At 35.0% G+C, this 18,008-nt stretch overlaps 3 protein-coding genes across 3 annotated transcripts; 2 read left to right on the top strand and 1 right to left on the bottom strand.

The window, feature by feature from the left end:
* The first annotated feature begins 5,010 nt into the window (after nucleotides 1-5,010).
* Nucleotides 5,011-8,177, top strand: LOC116004484 (formin-like protein 4). The gene is made up of 2 exons (XM_031244549.1): nucleotides 5,011-6,471; nucleotides 6,762-8,177. Exons 1-2 carry the CDS (start codon nucleotides 5,273-5,275, stop codon nucleotides 8,071-8,073), a joined length of 2,511 nt encoding a protein of 836 aa, XP_031100409.1. The 5' UTR covers nucleotides 5,011-5,272; the 3' UTR covers nucleotides 8,074-8,177.
* On the bottom strand, nucleotides 8,115-10,779 carry LOC116004486. Its single transcript, XM_031244551.1, has 5 exons — nucleotides 10,591-10,779; nucleotides 9,642-9,802; nucleotides 9,321-9,407; nucleotides 9,024-9,182; nucleotides 8,115-8,513 (listed from the first exon to the last, which is right to left on the bottom strand). Exons 1-5 carry the CDS (start codon nucleotides 10,700-10,702, stop codon nucleotides 8,418-8,420), a joined length of 615 nt encoding a protein of 204 aa, XP_031100411.1. The 5' UTR covers nucleotides 10,703-10,779; the 3' UTR covers nucleotides 8,115-8,417.
* A 1,607-nt stretch (nucleotides 10,780-12,386) lies between these two features.
* LOC116004485 (germin-like protein subfamily 1 member 1) lies at nucleotides 12,387-14,216 on the top strand. The gene is made up of 2 exons (XM_031244550.1): nucleotides 12,387-12,833; nucleotides 13,776-14,216. The coding sequence occupies exons 1-2, from the start codon at nucleotides 12,490-12,492 to the stop codon at nucleotides 14,092-14,094; spliced, it is 663 nt and encodes a 220-aa protein (XP_031100410.1). The 5' UTR covers nucleotides 12,387-12,489; the 3' UTR covers nucleotides 14,095-14,216.
* The last annotated feature ends 3,792 nt before the right edge of the window (nucleotides 14,217-18,008 follow it).

The raw sequence follows: 18,008 nt of genomic DNA, 5'->3' as shown, positions 1-18,008 counted from the left end.
ATAATTTATAAGAGTTCATTCCTAAAATGGTCTTCCGACTATGGTCTTTTCTCAAATTGGTCCCTTGATTTTTAATTTCATCAAAGTGGTCCTCCGACTTTTAAATTTTAAGCCAAAACGGCCCTCTGTTTGCTTTGGAGTTAAATAAGTGTTAAAATGAAGGGTAAAACTAGAAATTCAAGTTTTGCACTCCAATTTAAAGTGATTTGTGACCCTTTTCAAGCAAACATGCATGCACACATATTTCTCTATTCACGTCTATTTTTTCTTTTTCTGTAAGGGAAGCTTTAGATGAGGGCACTGATTTTGAAAAAGAGCAGCATTTGATTATTCATAACGATTCGAAGATAAAACTTTGACTGCGGGTGAGAGTGATAGTGTGAACTTTTACGTTGTTTATGAATAAAGCAGTAGAGTTCCCAGAACATACCAGAGAGTGTTGAACATCTGTTGTACACGTGCCCACTTTAATACTCACAAGCAATAACTTTTTTTTTTATATTCATTTTGTGGGATCCACCTTTGAGACAAAAAACCGCTCCTCCTACAACCATTTTTTCCTTCTCTCTCCTCTTTCTATTTCTTCCTCCTCAGTCACAAACTCTCAAAAAATCAAGCAAAATTTACAGTTGGGGATGTCCTTAGAGCCCAAAATATCATCTAAATTATCAATTTGCCACAGGTAATATGATTTTACATTAATATATAAAATAAGTCTCCTTTTCAACAACTTCATCAATGGCAAGTAGTACGTCCTTAGAGAGTGTATTTGTTAAAAATTCCAAGTCTAATCATTTTAGGTGAACCACTTCCTGCTGTGTTGCCTAGTCCTTCTTTGCCACCCACAAATAAAAAAGTAATAATAATATTATTAAATAATAATTACAACATTCACTTCCACCCACTAATTGCCAAGTCTAATCATTTGAGATTATGCAACAAATTAATGTTTCATATTTGTCATTTTCATTTATTATTATTATTATTATTATTATTATTATTATTTTACACACAACAACAATAATACTAGTACAAGTTTTACCCTTTCAACGTATGGCCAAATAAGGCGCATGCATAAAACCAACATTTAGTAATGACATCATGATAGTTACCCCTTTTTTTTAAAACTTTCAAAACGGTAATCTTAATCCCCAAGCACACCGATGGATTAGTATAATTACCTTAAAGAAAAAGGACATTTTTCATTCTTTAATTATAGTGAAATAGCATTTTTCATAAATCAATTATATTTGTTACGTTGTCATTTTTATCCTCTAATTGTCTGCAAAATGTCTTTTTCTCGTCAATTAATTCTATTATAGTTGAGTTTTTTTTAAGAGCAAATTGCCATTTTGGTCTATTGACTATAGGGGTCCTATTAATTTCCATCCACGACTTTCAAAAGTGTTAATTGCATACCATGACTTTTCAATTTGTATCAATTTTGGTCACTCCGGCGAAATTACCGGCCAAATTCGCCGAAAAATTCAAAACCCTAAAATAATGAGGGTATTTTAGTCATTTCACATATTTTGTCATTTTACACACAATTAATGAAACAAAAGAGAAAAAAAAAGTTACTATATAAACAATCGAGGGACAGAATGTGACGATAATATAATTGAATAATAAAAATTATTATTTTGTATAATTCTGAAAATAAAGTGTAATTTCTCTAACCTTAATACAAATTAAAGTTGTTTAATTGCTTTATTCAAAATAATTGAGATAATACCATTTTTTTAATTTCCTTTTCATAATAGCAGTGATTTTTTTCGCTATTGACTATCAATTTGATCATTTTTTTTATCTCGATTTTTTTTTTTAAATTGACCAGATCCCATTTAATATGCCTAAAATACTCTCACTTTCACCAAACTTCATCCTTCATATGAAATTATTTTACAGATTTTAAACTGAATTTAGTTAATTTGAAAAGACGGTAGATCAAAAGTGATTGAATTAATAATTCTTGCTTGTTAATTAACAAATTAGTTACAGTCACAAAGAAAAAACTTTATTTACCTTAAACAAGAACTCATGTTCAAATCTTGCAAATGGACTAAAAGGCATTAGGTGAACTCATTGTCATTTAAAATTCAACTACAATTTAATTCGAAATTAGCCAAAAATTTAATACAACTATCAGTTATCAAAATTTATTTAGCAATGTACCAAAACATTCTAGATTATGTTTGCTTGCATCAAAAGTGAACGTGTGGGTGTGGAAACAACAACCAAATGCAAAATTATTATGTTGCCAATTCAATCCAAATTAAACAAAGTCAGACAAACTTAATTATCTGGAAATTTCTTTACTTCTTCCATAATCATACAAGTTCTTGTATGGCCCGTGTGGGCAGCTCAGTCAGTCACATAAGTAAAATTTGAAAATAATGATTCGGGATTAAGTTTCACCAGCAACAGTGTGGGAGCACCCTCTTAAAGTAAATGGGCTGATTTACATCTTCTCAGATGCTTTGTCGGGTTGGCGAGACATGTGGGGCCCTTGGTGTTGGGGATTTAACCATTTGAGAACAACAAGTTCTTATGTGGATAGAGATAGAGTAAACATTAGACTTCCTCAGAAAGAAATGGTATGCAATTAATTAGGAATTATGATAAAATTTAATTGAATTACAATTTTTAAGGAAATTTGGTGGATCCTTCTGACTTTGTCCATTTCCTGTAACGTATATGAATCATATCCGGCTTGTAATGAATTAATTAATTAATTATGATTAAATAATGCCCAAAATCTAGATTATATATAGTAACCACTTAGGTACAACACTAGCTAGTTGCCAATTAAATTATAGAAAGAGAGACCATTTCCACACTCTTTGACATTTGCAGGGGTATAGTGTCCGGCAAATTGGACAAACATACACTATCTACCACCAAACTCTGACCTGGATTGAATAGACAAATGCACCCCTAATCTTAATTACAAATATAATTATAATTTCATCATACTTCGGATTTTACCAATAATATATTTCAATGTGGTGTATAGTTACGTTGTGCATATTATTTAATATAATTTTGATGAGGTAGGATATTGATTAATATACATACGCATTTTCATTTTACTCATTACCGCTGATAGTACTAAAAAGTGATTATAGGACTACTACATTTTTTAGCGTTCGGTTAGGTGTGCCAAACAGAACCAATATATTAGTTATATATGTGCATCTAACAATCAATTTACTTTTAGTTCAGATATAATGCATCTTTCAGTTTGGTATCAGAGTCAATATATTATGGTACCCTTAAAAAACTAATAAGGTAACACACATGAAGGATTGAAGGGTGTCTTGAAAATATAATATATTCAACTATTAGCTGAAACAAAAGAGTTAATACCTGATCTGGTCCATCGACTATTAGGATCTCATCAGTTTGATCCTAGACTTCCAAACTTACTCAATTTCATTCTCAATTATGTAATTTTTACCTAAAATAGTCCTTTGTCCAAACCAAAATAATCCTGAGTATGACCATTTTAGTTAACAATTGTATAGTCTGGAATGAAATTGAGCAAGCTTAGAATCGAAGATTAAAATAGTGAAATCTTAATAGTCGAGGAATTAAATCGGATATTAATTCAAAATAAAACGCATCTTTCAATTCTCGTGACTGAAATATTCCTCCCTAAAAGGCCCTCAATAGTTTCTTAGAGGGGTGTATTTAATCATGAATTTTGTAGATTTTTAAAAACTTTTAAAATGATGAATTTTAATAGACTTTTATTGACTTTCATAGCGTCGTTCAAAACTTTTTAAAACTTTGTAAGACTCTATAAAAGTCTGTATAAAAAATTTGAATAAACTTTTATCAACTTTTTTATTTTAAAAAGTCTACAAAAGTCATTAAAATTCTAAATTGAATACATTCTTACAAACTTTCATAAGCAATTCATAACAATATTAAACACTAAAATTTATAGTTATAGAATTGTTCAAATAAAATATTTAAAAATATAATTACTTTTTCTTGAGAAATTAATATTTTAAAAAAATATAATTACTAGTTGCATAAAATAAAAAAAATATATATATATATATAAATTACATTTGATATACTGCTAGGTATCAAGCAAAGAACTATTATTTGCAATAACAATATGTGACTGCTAACAACAACAAGGTGCTTCTTTTTGTAGCCTCAAATTGCTATTGCGAACAATAGTTCACTATTCGTAATAGCATGTTGTTAAATATATATATATATATATATATATATTACGAATAAAGATATGAATATTATGAAACATATAGTAAAAGTTGACGGTGATAGATAAAAAAAATTTACTCTGTTCATATATTTAGGAGAAAAGGTTTAGAAGTCAGGGATAAAAAGTTCATAGAAAAAAAATCAAAATATACAGGCAACAATGAAATAAAAATAATATTATTTCGAATTTTTAGAGGAAGATTGTAAAGTTTAGGAGAGAGAACAAATTGGTAGAGTTTAGGTATGTAGAAAATATAGGATAATGAAGAAAAAATAATTTATTGAATTTAGGTATAAGGTTTATAAAGTTTAAAATTTTAAATAAGGAGAAAAAAATAGAGTTTAAATAGAGAGAGAGAAAAAAAAAACCTTCCGGTAGAAAGAAAATTTTGAAATCTTGGAGTTGGGGGTTGGATTTCAACTATTTATATTTGAGAAGGAAAAGTATATAAAAGTTTATAGAAGTTCTAAAATTAAAAAGTCCTTACAAATTCATAACTTTTTGAATACCACATGACTTTTAAAGATTCTTTAAAAGTTTTAATTGAATACCACATGACTTTTAAAAAACTCTTTAAAAATCTTGATCGAATACCGCATGACTTTTAAATACTCTCTAAAAGTTTGAATTGAATACTTCCAAACTTTTAAAGTCCATAAAAGTCTTTAAAATTCTATGAAAATAACCCCCTTTAGTATTTGATACAGACTTTGTAATCCAATACTGAAAACAAAGGGGTTGACTTGGTGAAGTTGCTAAACAATTCGGGTCAAAGTCAAAGGAATTTGTTAGAAAGGCGTTGGTGTGGGGGTGTTTTCGTAATTTGAGGTGGGAAGCCATGGGTGGAGCATAAGAGAGAATGTCAGAGTTCAGAAACGATCAACAATTTCTCCTCTGAAACTGTCAGCAACACACCAAACCAACCCCCCTAAAAAAAAAAACTAAGTCCAAAACCAAAACAACAAAACCCATTCCAACAATGCCCATAACATCATCATCTTCACCTTCTAACTCTCACACCTTCCATCATCCATGGCTGCCACATTCTCTCCATCAATGAATCTCCATTCTCATTCTCTTCTCTCCTTTCTCATCATAATTCTCTCTGCAATTCCTCTCTGTTTCTCTCAGCCGCAAAACATCCAGACTTTCTACCCCTTCGCCCTGCCTCCGCTCCGGCCGCCGCCTATTCCAACTACTCCAACTACACCCGTTCAACCGCCGTCGCCGCCGCCGTTACTGCCGCCGTCTCCTCCTCCTCCTCCACCGCCATTGCTGTCTCCGCAGCCATCGTCGACGAGGAAGGCGGTCGGAACTGCGATCGGAGCTACCGCGGCAGGTGTACTGGTGCTATCGGGGATTTTCTTCGTAATTTTCGTTAGGTATTCGCGGAGTAGGAAGGAGAGAGGCGGTGGAACTGCTGTAACTAATCCTTATGCTGATCCTTACCCTAATGGAGGTAGGGATGGAGGTGATCGAGACGAGTTTTCGAGGTTTGGAGGGAAGGTGAAGGGAGTGATTGTTGATGAGGAAGGATTGGATGTGCTTTACTGGAGAAAACTGGAGAGTGGAGATGCGAAGGAGAGCTTCAAACGGCAGGTTTTCAGCAATAATGGCGAAAAAGTGGAAGAGAAAAGGATGATTAGGAGAGGGAGTAGTAAGAAGAAAAGTGTTGGAACGCCGATTCATGAAATTCCTCTGCTTAGAGGCAAATCTTCAACCTCTCACGATCCTGCTTGGAATAATATCGCACCTAATTCTGCTACAATGGAGAATCAACACTCTCTAATCCAACGAGAATCGCGTTCTCCGCCTTTGCCTCCATCTCCTCCTCCTCCTCCACCGCCGCCATTGCCTCTTCAGGCAATTTCAAGTGCTCCACCTCCACCTCCGCCTCCGCCTCCTCCGCCTCCTCCGCCGCCACCGGTAGCTCCGCCATTGTCTGTTCAGGCGATTCCTAGTGCTGCTCGGCCTCCACCGCCGCCGCCGCCTCTTCTGGCGGTTGAAAAGAAGAGTGCTCCGCCGCCTCCACCGCCAGCGCCATTTAAAAGTCAAAAGCCGCCTCCACCGCTACCGCCTAAAGGAATCCCAGCTGATAAGCCCTCATCGGAACAAGGCACTTCAGGAAACGGAAAGGAACAGGTGAAATTGAAGCCTCTGCATTGGGATAAAGTGAATGCTAATGCTGATCATTCCATGGTTTGGAAGAAAATCGAAGGCGGTTCCTTCAAGTAAGAATTCTAATTCTTCATATAATATATAAACATAAACATAAATGTGTAATCTAACTATCAGCTTGAACTTTTACTTGAGCTAAAGCACATGATTCAATTTGATATTAGACATGATTCAATTTGATATCAGAGCTAGCCATTAAGCATATGTGTAATCCAACTATTAGCTTAGGCTTTTAGTTGAGACGGAGCACATGTTTGAATTCTTCACGCTTTCTTCATTTTCCTCTCATAATGAATTGATGAATATATGAATGGATTCTAACCCTATTTGATTTGCAATTCAGGTTTGATGGAGATCTTATGGAAGCCCTATTTGGATCTGTTGCTGTAAACCGGAAATCACCTCAAAGAGACAGAAGTTCCTCAGGTCAAAAAGGGGAGATATCAGCAGGGCCAAGCCCTCAGATCTTCATTCTTGACACCAGGAAATCACAGAACATAGCAATTGTGCTCAAGTCTCTTGGAGTTCCCAGGAGAGAGATTATGGATGCACTCAATGAGGGGCAAGGCTTAAGTGCAGAAACTCTGGAGAAGCTCTGCAGAGTTTCCCCAACTAGAGAGGAAGAATCAGACATCCTTAACTTTGCAGGAGACCCGACAAGGCTAGCCGACGCTGAATCCTTCCTCTTCTACATCCTAAAAGCCATCCCATCCGCCTTCACTCGTTTCAACGCCATGCTTTTCCGATCAAACTATGGCCCGGAGATCCTCCAACTCAATGAGTCTTTACAGACCCTGGAACTGGCTAGCAATGAGCTTAGAGGCCAAAGACTCTTCATGAAACTACTCGAGGCCATTCTGAAAGCCGGGAACAGAATGAATGCAGGGACCTCGAGAGGAGATGCTCAAGCGTTTAACCTCACCGCTCTCAGGAAGCTCTCGGATGTGAAGAGTATTGATGGAAAAACGACATTGCTCCACTTCGTTGTCCAGGAAGTAATCAGGGCAGAGGGGAGACGTTGTGTGCTCACTCGTAACCACAGTTTAAGCAGAAGCGGTAGCCAAATCAGCAGCATTGCAAGCTCAGATTACGACCAAGAGAAAGAATACATTATTCTTGGATTACCTATCGTTGGTGGCCTGAGTTCCGAGTTCTCCAATGTGAAAAAGGCTGCTGCAATAGATTACGATGCCCTTTCTAAAACAAGTTTGACGCTATCATCTCAAGTATCTGAAATCAGGAAACTCGTGGCACAATGTGGTGCTGCTCGAGGAGGATTTGCAACAGAGATGACAGATTTTCTTGACAGTGCCGAAGGAGAGATAAAGGGAGCAAGGGAGCAAGAAATAAGAGTGATGGAGCTTGTGAAGAGGACAACAGATTACTACCAAGTAGGAGCTTCAAACAATAAAACATGGCAGCCGCTTCAACTGTTCGTGATCATCAGTGATTTTCTGGGAATGGTTGATCGGGCGTGTGTTGAAATTGCAAGAAACCTGCAGAAAAAGAATCCCGAATGGCCTGGTGCAGGATCATCATCATCATCAACAACGGAATCACCTGCTGCAAGAACAGTCAGATTCCCCAAATTGCCGGCTAATTTCTTGTCAGAACAATCAAAGAGCAACCCCATTGATTCTACTGAAGGTTCATAACTGTGTAATTGTGTAAATAGATAGGAAAGGCTAGAATTTGAAGCCCACAAAGATTTGTTTATGTAAACATTAACCATTGCATTTATTACATTCTTTCTAAAACATTTTTCATGATTCTACCAATCCTATTCTATTTCTAAACATGATCTTCTTATCTTGTAAGTTGCTAATAAATTTGTACAACATATAGCCTCCCAACTGAAGAGGAATCTTTTCATTTCCCATATACAGTATACTTCGCCATCTATCAGCGACTTTCAGCAAGGCATTTGTTTCACCAACTTTTCCAGAAGATTACGCGCTTTAGATGCTAAGGAAATGATGAAAATGGCAAACAGTGCCCACTAGACTTGATCACCCTTAGCTAGACTTTGCTTCTCTTCCTCAACCTGTTCAAGCAATGCTTGTAGCTCCGCTTCTGTTAAGCTTTCCAATCGTTTCTGCAAATTGTGGGAAATACAATTAAAAATGCTTCCATTTAAGTTTTTCCAAGCAATGGAAGATAGAATGAAGAAGAAATGGAAAACAAAATTTATTTTACTTATATTATTATTTGAAATGACCAGACCTCCATAATTTTGCACTCAGTCTTTTAACTAGTGAGCGTTTTATTTCAAAGCTGTTGGGCAGAGGCCGGTAAAGGGCCAAATCCAGCAATTGGTGGCTAGGGGGATTATTGGGCGGAGGCCAGCCAAGTCCAGCACCCTGCCTCTCGAAAATGTGGTGGCGGTATATAAGAAAATAAAATTGCGCATTCGCTATAAGCTATAACTTTTGGCGTAGTGGTAAGCGCTTGATCCTAACAAGTGGTATCAGAGCGGGGGAGTTGGAAGGCGAAGGCCGGTAAAGGGCCAAATCCAGCAATTGGTGGCTATAACTTTTGGCGTAGTGGTAAGCGCTTTCCTAACAAAAGCTTATATTATAGAGTATGTTATTTAAAGTGTACAGACCTCCATGACTTTGCTCTCATAGTCCCTTAACTGTTGAGCATAGGTCATTTCCTTATTCGAAACCCTGAAGACGTATGTTGAAATCCATCCAACCGTTAGACCCAAGACCAGGACGAGCTGAACTACATTTCCAGCTTGTAAAGAATCAACACCGAAGAACTGCATAGTATAAGTTTAAGTTTTCTTAAGTACTTAAAGTGTTCCCATAAGAGATCTTGAAGAAAAGAAGTACTCATAGAGTTGAAAGAAACACGTAAAAAGAAATATTCTCAATGTGAAAACAATATTTCGCAGTACCTCCAGTCCCCCTTTTAGGCCATAGCCGGCAACCGTGACTCCAAGTCCAATTAATAGAACATCCTTTCTAGTATATCCAAAAGGTGTCTGCATTATGATCACATCACTGACATAACTAAGAACACATTGAGAGTTCATAAAGAAACAAGTTGTAGAAAAGCTTCAAAAGGCATTATGAGTTGCAATTATAGTTTCATATACAAAGATACGCAATTTCTTACGAAGAGCCAAAGATTCCCATTTAACTAATGGCAAGAGGAACTTTAGAAAGCAGGATCCCAAGCACACAAGAAAACGCAAAGTTGCGAATGTCAAACTTGCCTTATCTTTGTTGGAGGACTCATCTTTACTCCCACTTGAATCTAAACTACATCTTGGAGGAAAGAGTGTCTTTGATTTCTTTGAAGCTGAGTAGGATCCACTTTTAAAAACTGTGGAAGTGCCAGCTCTAAGCAGTCCGGAGGAGCGAGAGCAACCATTTTCTGTATGTAGATCACAGAAAAGAGTAAACCACCTTGTCTCGATCAAAACCATTATAAGAGTAATATTCAACCACAGCCCCATTTGAATGTGCAAGGATTGGTAAACAAATACAAGGTTGCAAAAGATTAAACCAAGGGATGAAATGAAAAAGTAGCAATGCCATTCCATTGGTGTATCTATGTATGATAGAATTCACTAACAAATATAACTCAAGAGTTGGGACAATTGCAAAAACATAAAGTCGTATTACTTTCATATGATCAAGAAGATCATTAGAGGGACAGTCCTAGCCAAGTTGGTCAGGCTGTTGATTTGGTAACCACAACTATACAAGTTCACTGCAGCCTATTGGCCTTCTTGATTTGAGCCGGTCAGCTATAAAGAACCTATGTTGATTTACCTACTTATAATCCTTTGCTGGCTAGGGTTACAAGCAGGATTTACCCAGTATACACCCTCAAGTAGCGACTGAAGTTTCCTCGTCACCAAAAAATAAGATCATTGGATAAATCAATTCAACACCTATAAATTCCAATATAAAACAAAGGAAATGCTCATAAATCTTAGAAAATCTTTCAAATATCAGTCCTTTCTACCTTATCCAAAAACATCATTATTCATTAGCTTCCCAGAACTAGCAATTATCTTTCAAATAGTAGTGTTAAAACACCATTACCTTCCAAGAACTAGCAATTATCCAAAAGCATCATTACCTTCCAAGAACTAGAAATTATCTACAGAGAAAAAGAAAAACGAAATTGAAACTGAGTTGAAAGAAAGCAGTGACCTGGTTTCATTCTTGGGTCCTTCAATGGAAAAACGGGTAAACCCATCAGGGAAACCACTCTGCTTTTGCATGTAAGGCTGCTATAGGCGGCTGCATATGGTGTGGAAGCCATTTCCGCAAGCTTTCTTCAGGTATAGTATAGAGAGTATATTGAAATTTGAAAAACAAATAACAGCTTATAGCTCCGAGGGGAAAGCCTTGAGTGGCTGAAAGCCGTTATCCAGTAGAAATATCTTCTGGGCTGTGTTAAAATGGGTCGGGTCGCTTCTTAACCCTCCCCACAATAGTATTTTTTATATTTCTTTAAATAAAAAAAAGAAGTCCGTAGTTATTTTTAGTGTCCCACCGAAGTAGATGTTATAGAGTTACAAGTTACTTGACAAAAGAAAATAATATTACTGGACCATAATACTAACAAAATGGGGCAAAAGAAATAAGATCATTATTTTAATTTATGGACCATAGTCAACACAACTGTATTCTCTCTAGCATACAAGGTCATACGGGTAACGAGTCCTGGGGTTTTCTTTGGAAATTGAAGATCCCTCCTTCAGTACACAACTTCTTATGGCGCTGTATCCATCATGTCCTCCCTGCTTTGGCTGCTCTCCAATCTCGTCGTGTCCCCTTTGTCATGAACAGCGGGAAACACTAAAGCATTTGATGTGTGTTTGTGTTTGAGTTATCCTTCTGTGGCAAGCGATGATGAATGTCTCCCTTCCCTACTGTTGAGGATGACTTTGCTGTTGGTTGCTTAATGGCTTAGCTCGGGGTGATGAGATGAATAAGTTACTCATCGTCACCCTGTGTTGGTGCATGTATTTAGCGAGCGAGAAACGAGGTGATATGGAACAATGAAGACTGGAATTTTATTAATGTTATGCATAAAGTGCAATGTAACGTGGAGGCCGGGTAACGTTTGGTGGCACCTGCCCCTACCATTGACAAGCCCTTACGATCTGCGCAATTTGTGGTTGAAGTCCCATTTGATGTGGTTAAAGTCTATGTTGATGCAGTGGTACAATTTTCTCTGACGCTGAACAAGCTTTCTTTGGTTGTGTATGTGGTGATGGATAGTGAAGATAATTTCTTGGCAGCTAGGAATGGTCTGATTTGGTGTTTAAATGATGCTCATTTGTCGGAAGTTATGCGTGGCTGTTAAAGAAGCTCTTTCGTGGGTCAAGGAAAGAGGTTATACTAAAGTCACGATTCTCTCATATTGCTAGACAGTTTGTTATTTGCTTAATGGTTCTGGGCCTGATTTGTCTTATGCAGGCTATGTCATTAGTGCCTGTATGGAGTTTCGACAATACTTTGAAGCAGTGTCCTTTAAGTTCATCCCTAGATAAGTGAATAAGTGTGCTCATGCTTTGGCTAGAGCGGCTTGTTCACAAACTGGTCCGTCTAGTTGGTTTTTTTCTATTCTTGTTTGTATTTAACGTTTGATTTAATAAAATTCTCTCTGTTGGTTTTTTTCAAAAAATAAAAAATAAAAATTGCAATAGTGGATGGACCATTTGGTCATTAACTCTATTGGTTACAAATTGAGAAGAAGAACTTGTAGTTTCCTTGCTTGGCATACGGTACGAGTATATAGCCACTCCGTTCTTAATGATATTTTCTTCATCCAAAAGAAAAAAAAAATGCCTAGTATATATTGTCAATATCAGACAAACATTCATGGGTTTTGCTTCCATTTTTCTCTTCTAATGCTCTTAAGCTACTCAATCTCTCTCCCAAAGTGGACAAAATTTCCATACTTCTCACCTACTCTACACCCCCTATATATGCACTATCCTTTTAATTTCTTCCTCAACATTCATCTCCTAAAAAACCCAAAAATTTCCTTTTCTTTTCTTGCATTATATTACCCACAAGATCAGATCATATCAGAGCAAAATGAGAATCAAACCCTTTGTGTTCAAAGCCATTGTATGCCTGAGTTTTATTGTGGAGCTAGTAAAATCTGACCCAGATCCACTCCAAGACTACTGTGTGGCGGACACAAAAAACACCAAAAACTTGTTTCTTAATGGGGTGGAATGCATCAACCCAGATTTGGCTGTGGCTTCAAACTTTGCGACTTCAACTCTGGCCAAACCTGGCAACACAAAGAACACATTCGGCTTCAACGTTACGGCCACCAATGTCGCAGTCTTGCCCGGCGTCAACACTCAAGGATTAACGTTGGCTCGTGTCGACTTGGCGCCCGGCGGCCTCGTTCCGCCGCATACGCATCCCAGGTCAGTTTTGATTTTATTTTTTATTTAATGATGAGGAAACTCGCTGTCACTTCGGGAAGGCATGCATGAGAAAAAAATGAAATTCTTTTTTTTTTTTCTGAATTATATGTTTATGACGTTTTCACCCCATGAATTATTACTGTATTCACATTAGTTTCTCAATTATTTTAAACGATTTTTCTGTCCTATCCTTTGTTAAATAGATTTTTTTTACATTTAAAAATAAGTATTTCATTTATTTATTTTCTCCAACAAATTATTACTTATATGGGAGAATCAAAATGAATTCGAAAAAGAGAGAGACCATTTTATAAATATTATAATAATAAATCTAAACTAATGTTAGTAACATTAATATTATAATTAGTATTCATAAATTATTTGTGTTTAAGTCTTAATTATGTTACTAATATTAGCTTAAAATTATAATTATAATATTTGTAAATAATTTCTATTTTTTCGCATGATTCTCATATATAAATAATAATTTGTTGGAGAAGAAAAATAAATGAAATACTTTTTTTAAGCGGAAAAATGTCAATTTACTAGGAAAGGCAAGAAAATCGTCACTTTTAAGATAATTGAGGGAGTTAATGTAGATACATGAATAATTCAGGGGAAAAAGCGTTATAAGTGTATATAATTCAGGGGAAGTGTCATTTTCTCCTCTTTTTTTTATGATGAGAGAAACTCGTTGTCGCTACTTGAGGATATGGATAGGATAAACCATTGTGACTCTAGCAAGCAAATGAGCACAGCCGATTGGGACCCTAGTCGACAGAGGCAAACCAGTCTAGGTTACCTATACTTGATAAGTTCAAATAAAAAAGACTAATAACAATTCTCGCTGAGACTTAAACTTATAGCATTATATAGTTATCAAGTCAACTAGTTATAGCAAGTCAGGTATTTTTGTGAATGTAAACAAAATATAAAATACAGGGCATCGGAGGTGACAATCGTGCTGAAGGGCGCACTCTTGGTGGGGTTTGTGGACACTTCAAATCGGCTATTTACGCAACAATTGAGGGCCGGAGATTCTTTCGTGTTCCCCAAGGCTTTAATCCATTTCCTTTTCAATATGGATACCATGAAGCCAGCGTTGGCCTTGTCGGGGTTGAGTAGCCAAAACCCCGGCGCCCAGCTCACTTCTCTCGCCACCTTCGCCTCCAAACCGCCCGTGCCGGATGAAGTCCTCAAGAAGGCATTTCAGATCAATGGCGTAGATCTCGCTAAGATCAGAAAGAATCTTGGAGGATGATATATACATATATATAAAATTAAATGATGAATATCATAAGAATGTTGATTATTGTTAAGAATAAAAGTGATATAATCGACCATGTTTTTATAATTTTTATAATTGATTATATTAAGGGAAAATTGCATCTTTGGTCCCTGAGTTATACCCAAAGTAACGACTTAGCCCCTGAGTTATGACCGTATATGAGTTTAGTCCCTCAGTTATGAACGAAGTGGCGCATTTAATTTGGTCCCTGACCGTTAAATTTGACAGAAAATTTTAAAAATATTTAAAATTTGAGGGGTAAAATAGGAAATTCACATTTTATTCTCTTTATTATTATATATTAGAGTTAATTCCATTTTTGGTCCTAGATTTATAGGTGGCATTTCACTTTTAGTCCTCTTAGCTTTTATCAAAACATCCACATTTAGTCCTAATATTATTGTGGCATGACTATTTTTGGTCCTCCGTTAACAAAATTGTTGAAATGTCGTTAAATACAATGGCATTTCGGTCTTCAATTACAGATTTTTTTTAAAAAAATAAACATAAAAATATAGTGGGGTCAACTTACTTTGTATAAAAATGATTGAAAAACCATTGTATTTAACGACATTTCAACAATTTTGTTGACGGAGGACTAAAAATGGTCATGCCACAATAATACTAGGACCAAATGTGGATGTTTTGATAAAAGAGGACTAAAAGTGGAATGCCACCTATAAATCTAGGACCAAAAATGGAATTAACTCTATATATTATATCAAAACCACTTTCACAACATTATTTTTCACTTCTTAACCGCTTATTTCAAGGTGCATAGATTATAGGTGCAAAGCTAATAAATTAGTACATAGTTATAAAAATAAAAATAAAAAATCAGGCAAGCCCCGCCCATCCCCATTGGCCACTGGCCTAAGGGAGGGCGGGGCGGGCTATCCCTCCTTAGGCCTGCATTTTGGCAGCTTTTTAGCCTGTCCGGCTACAAAGGCGGACTTTGGTGGGCTCTATCTGTCCGCATTAGCAGTTCTACCGGTGGTCAAAAGATATTATCTACTAGTGAATAAAAATTTTAAAATAAAAATTATAATTATCGAAAAAAAGTTTCTACCACCACAAATAGAAACTCAATTTGCTCATTCCTTCTACATACATTGGGTTTATGTCGGCATAGGAATAGGCAGAAACCAAAGTAATACTATATTACTATTTAACCCAGAAAAAAAAATCATGTTTTTCTTCTTCGTAATTTCATTTTTGATATGGACTACTATGTTCCACTTCTTCTCCTTCTTTCATATTTTTCTTCTCTTTCTTCCCTCATTTTATTTCATGCTTTTCTCTTGTTAGTCAAATTATACAAACGAAAAAAAAAAAAGTTCAAGGAGCCTCCGCCAGTATTCTATTTTAATTTGTACTTTGATCATTAATAAAACCACTTCATCTTTCTGTATCAGAGTGTGAACTCTTATCCTGACACTGTCTAATTTGCATTATTAAGGCTACCTTATCCCTGTAAATCTCTCCATTTGTAAATGATGGGTCCCACCTCTATATCACCCAATTTGTAAATCCTTTATTATTTACATTATATTCCTGCAAACCTAATACGGAATATATTTTAAAAAGTGGACCCAACATCACATCACTTAAAATAAAAAAAATAATAATAATAAAAGAAAGTACATAAAAAATCAAAAATTCAAAAAAAAAAATACAAAAGCTGCCGCAGCAAGGATTTGCAAATTTGCAAATCCTGTACATCAAATAAAAAAAAAAAAGAATAAATGATGTGGCATTTGCCACATCATATTGCCAATCCCTCAATTGCAGGGATAAGGTCAGCCTTAATAAGCATATGTAAATTCTTGATGTAAATATAGCAGTCCCCCTTCATTGCAAGGTAAAAAAGAAAAAAAAAATTATATGTGACAATCCATTTTAGTCCATCTTTTCAGAACATCCCTTTGATTCTAGTATTATTGCAACATGATCAATTTTTGTCCTCCTCAACAAAATCGTTGAAATGCCATTAAATACAATGACGTTTTGACCTTTTTTGTACAAAGTGGGTTGACCTGGCCTGTTATATTTTTATTTTTATCTTTTTTGAAAAAAAATATTCTAATTAAAGACCTAAATGCTCTTGTATTTTATAGAATTTAAACTGTTTTGTTGATGAAGGATAAAAAAAATATCATGCCACAGTAATACTATGATTAAAAGGGAATCTTTTGAAATTTAAAAAAAAAAAAAAACTAAAAATAGATCATCACCTATAAATCTAGGACAAAAAATGGAATTAAATCAAAAAAATATTTTCTATTAAATAACTAAAATAATGTATTAATACTATGTTTTCACATTAAAATACTTGTGTATGCATGTGTTCTCCTTTTATTTGGATTCTAAACTTCTAGTTTCAAGTTGGAACGCATAAACATTGTCCAAATTAAATTGGATCCAAAAACATATGTTCCAACACCTTTAAATATGTCATATACGATGCAAAAGAAAAAGACAAAAAAAATAAAACATGTTTAGTATTAATTTTTTTTTAAATGTTAATTTTAATTTTAAAAAGTTCTCCAGATAAAAAAAAAATCCAAAGTGAGAGAGAGAGAAAAAAAAAAAGAATGGCAGGACAAGAAAGAACCCAACTTGAATGCAAACTCCATTGTTGTATTTTATTTTATTTTATGATTTTCGAAGACTTACAAACTTTTCTAAGCCTCACAACCAAGAAGTTTGGTAGGGAAATATTAAAAGCAAAATAAATATAAAATCGTAGTGTTGCAAGGCATAGAAATGCTGCCAACTACAACTTGCCTATATTTTTGTTATGCAATTAAAATATTATTTCATCTGAAATAACTAACAATGCACTTAAAATCTATAATAATATACTCAATTCTGCACTTTTAATTATCCACAACGTAATATCAAACTTTTCCCATACAGAAATTCTAATAATTACATAAATGCTATGTCATTTTTAATTTAATTTTGACGTAACCAATTAATTAAGGTTCATGCATTCTTTTAGTTGCTAAAATTTCTAATGTGCTAGCTCACACTTTAGCTACAGTAGTCTATTTTCATTGAATATATCTTCGATTTTTGCTTTAAAAAAAAATAAAAAGATTCATGCATTTGTATGGTATTGGCAAAATGTTGAATGGTCTGCCTGCTTTATTGGTGCCTATATCTTAATTCTTAAGGTTGGTGGCTGCAAATCAGACGTTTCACATTATAATATCCCTTTTAGCAAGTAATAATACTTTTATTTTTTTATTTTGTATATTTTGCTGATTCAATTTGCTGACAGCCTTTGGATTATTACTTTTAAACCACAAAAGCAAATCTGGAGGCTTGGAACGTGATTAGTTTATATTATTCAGGTCAACATTCAATAAAATTATATATATGTCAACGGTTTGCCCCTGGCATAAAACAGTACGTGATCGAATGTCTAAGTGTTGACGTAATGTTCGGTAATTATTCGGGTTTAAAATTATAATGGGAGAGGATCTCAGGCTAGAGAAAAAAGTAAATCACTTAAATTCTACATCATTGAGATATGTTATCCCGCAACTTAATTACTCTCACAATTTTTTAGGCAGGGGGTGTATATGGAAATTAAATGTTGCTGGATAAGAATAGTACGTATCTTTTCATATCTGGTGCAAAATCTTAAAATTTTAAATTTGTGATAGAATTTGTTGTAACTCAATATATTTTACCATTGACTTTGAGATGATATCGGAGATAAAACAATTTAATCTGTGTGCACTTAAGTAGTAGCTTGAGTGCCCATTTATAAAGGGTCTCACGTAAAGAGGTATTCTCATTTGATTGTGTGTGTGTGTGTGTGTGTGTATATATATATATATATATATATATATATATATATATATATATATATATAT

This window comes from Ipomoea triloba, chromosome 14, assembly GCF_003576645.1.
Source record: "Ipomoea triloba cultivar NCNSP0323 chromosome 14, ASM357664v1".
Taxonomy (NCBI): Eukaryota; Viridiplantae; Streptophyta; class Magnoliopsida; order Solanales; family Convolvulaceae; genus Ipomoea; species Ipomoea triloba.
Note: the sequence above shows the minus strand (reverse complement) of the source record. Positions and strands in the feature narration are given on the sequence as shown.

Coding starts and splice junctions, on each gene's coding strand:
- LOC116004485 (XM_031244550.1), top strand. CDS start 12,490: ATGAGAATCAAACCCTTTGTGTTCAAAGCCATTGTATGCCTGAGTTTT. Junction 12,834..13,775: donor CCGCCGCATACGCATCCCAG/GTCAGTTTTGAT, acceptor TATAAAATACAG/GGCATCGGAGGTGACAATCG.
- LOC116004486 (XM_031244551.1), bottom strand. CDS start 10,702: ATGGCTTCCACACCATATGCAGCCGCCTATAGCAGCCTTACATGCAAA. Junction 9,408..9,641: donor AGTCCTCCAACAAAGATAAG/GCAAGTTTGACA, acceptor ATCATAATGCAG/ACACCTTTTGGATATACTAG. Junction 9,183..9,320: donor GCCTAAAAGGGGGACTGGAG/GTACTGCGAAAT, acceptor TATACTATGCAG/TTCTTCGGTGTTGATTCTTT.
- LOC116004484 (XM_031244549.1), top strand. CDS start 5,273: ATGGCTGCCACATTCTCTCCATCAATGAATCTCCATTCTCATTCTCTT. Junction 6,472..6,761: donor ATCGAAGGCGGTTCCTTCAA/GTAAGAATTCTA, acceptor TTTGCAATTCAG/GTTTGATGGAGATCTTATGG.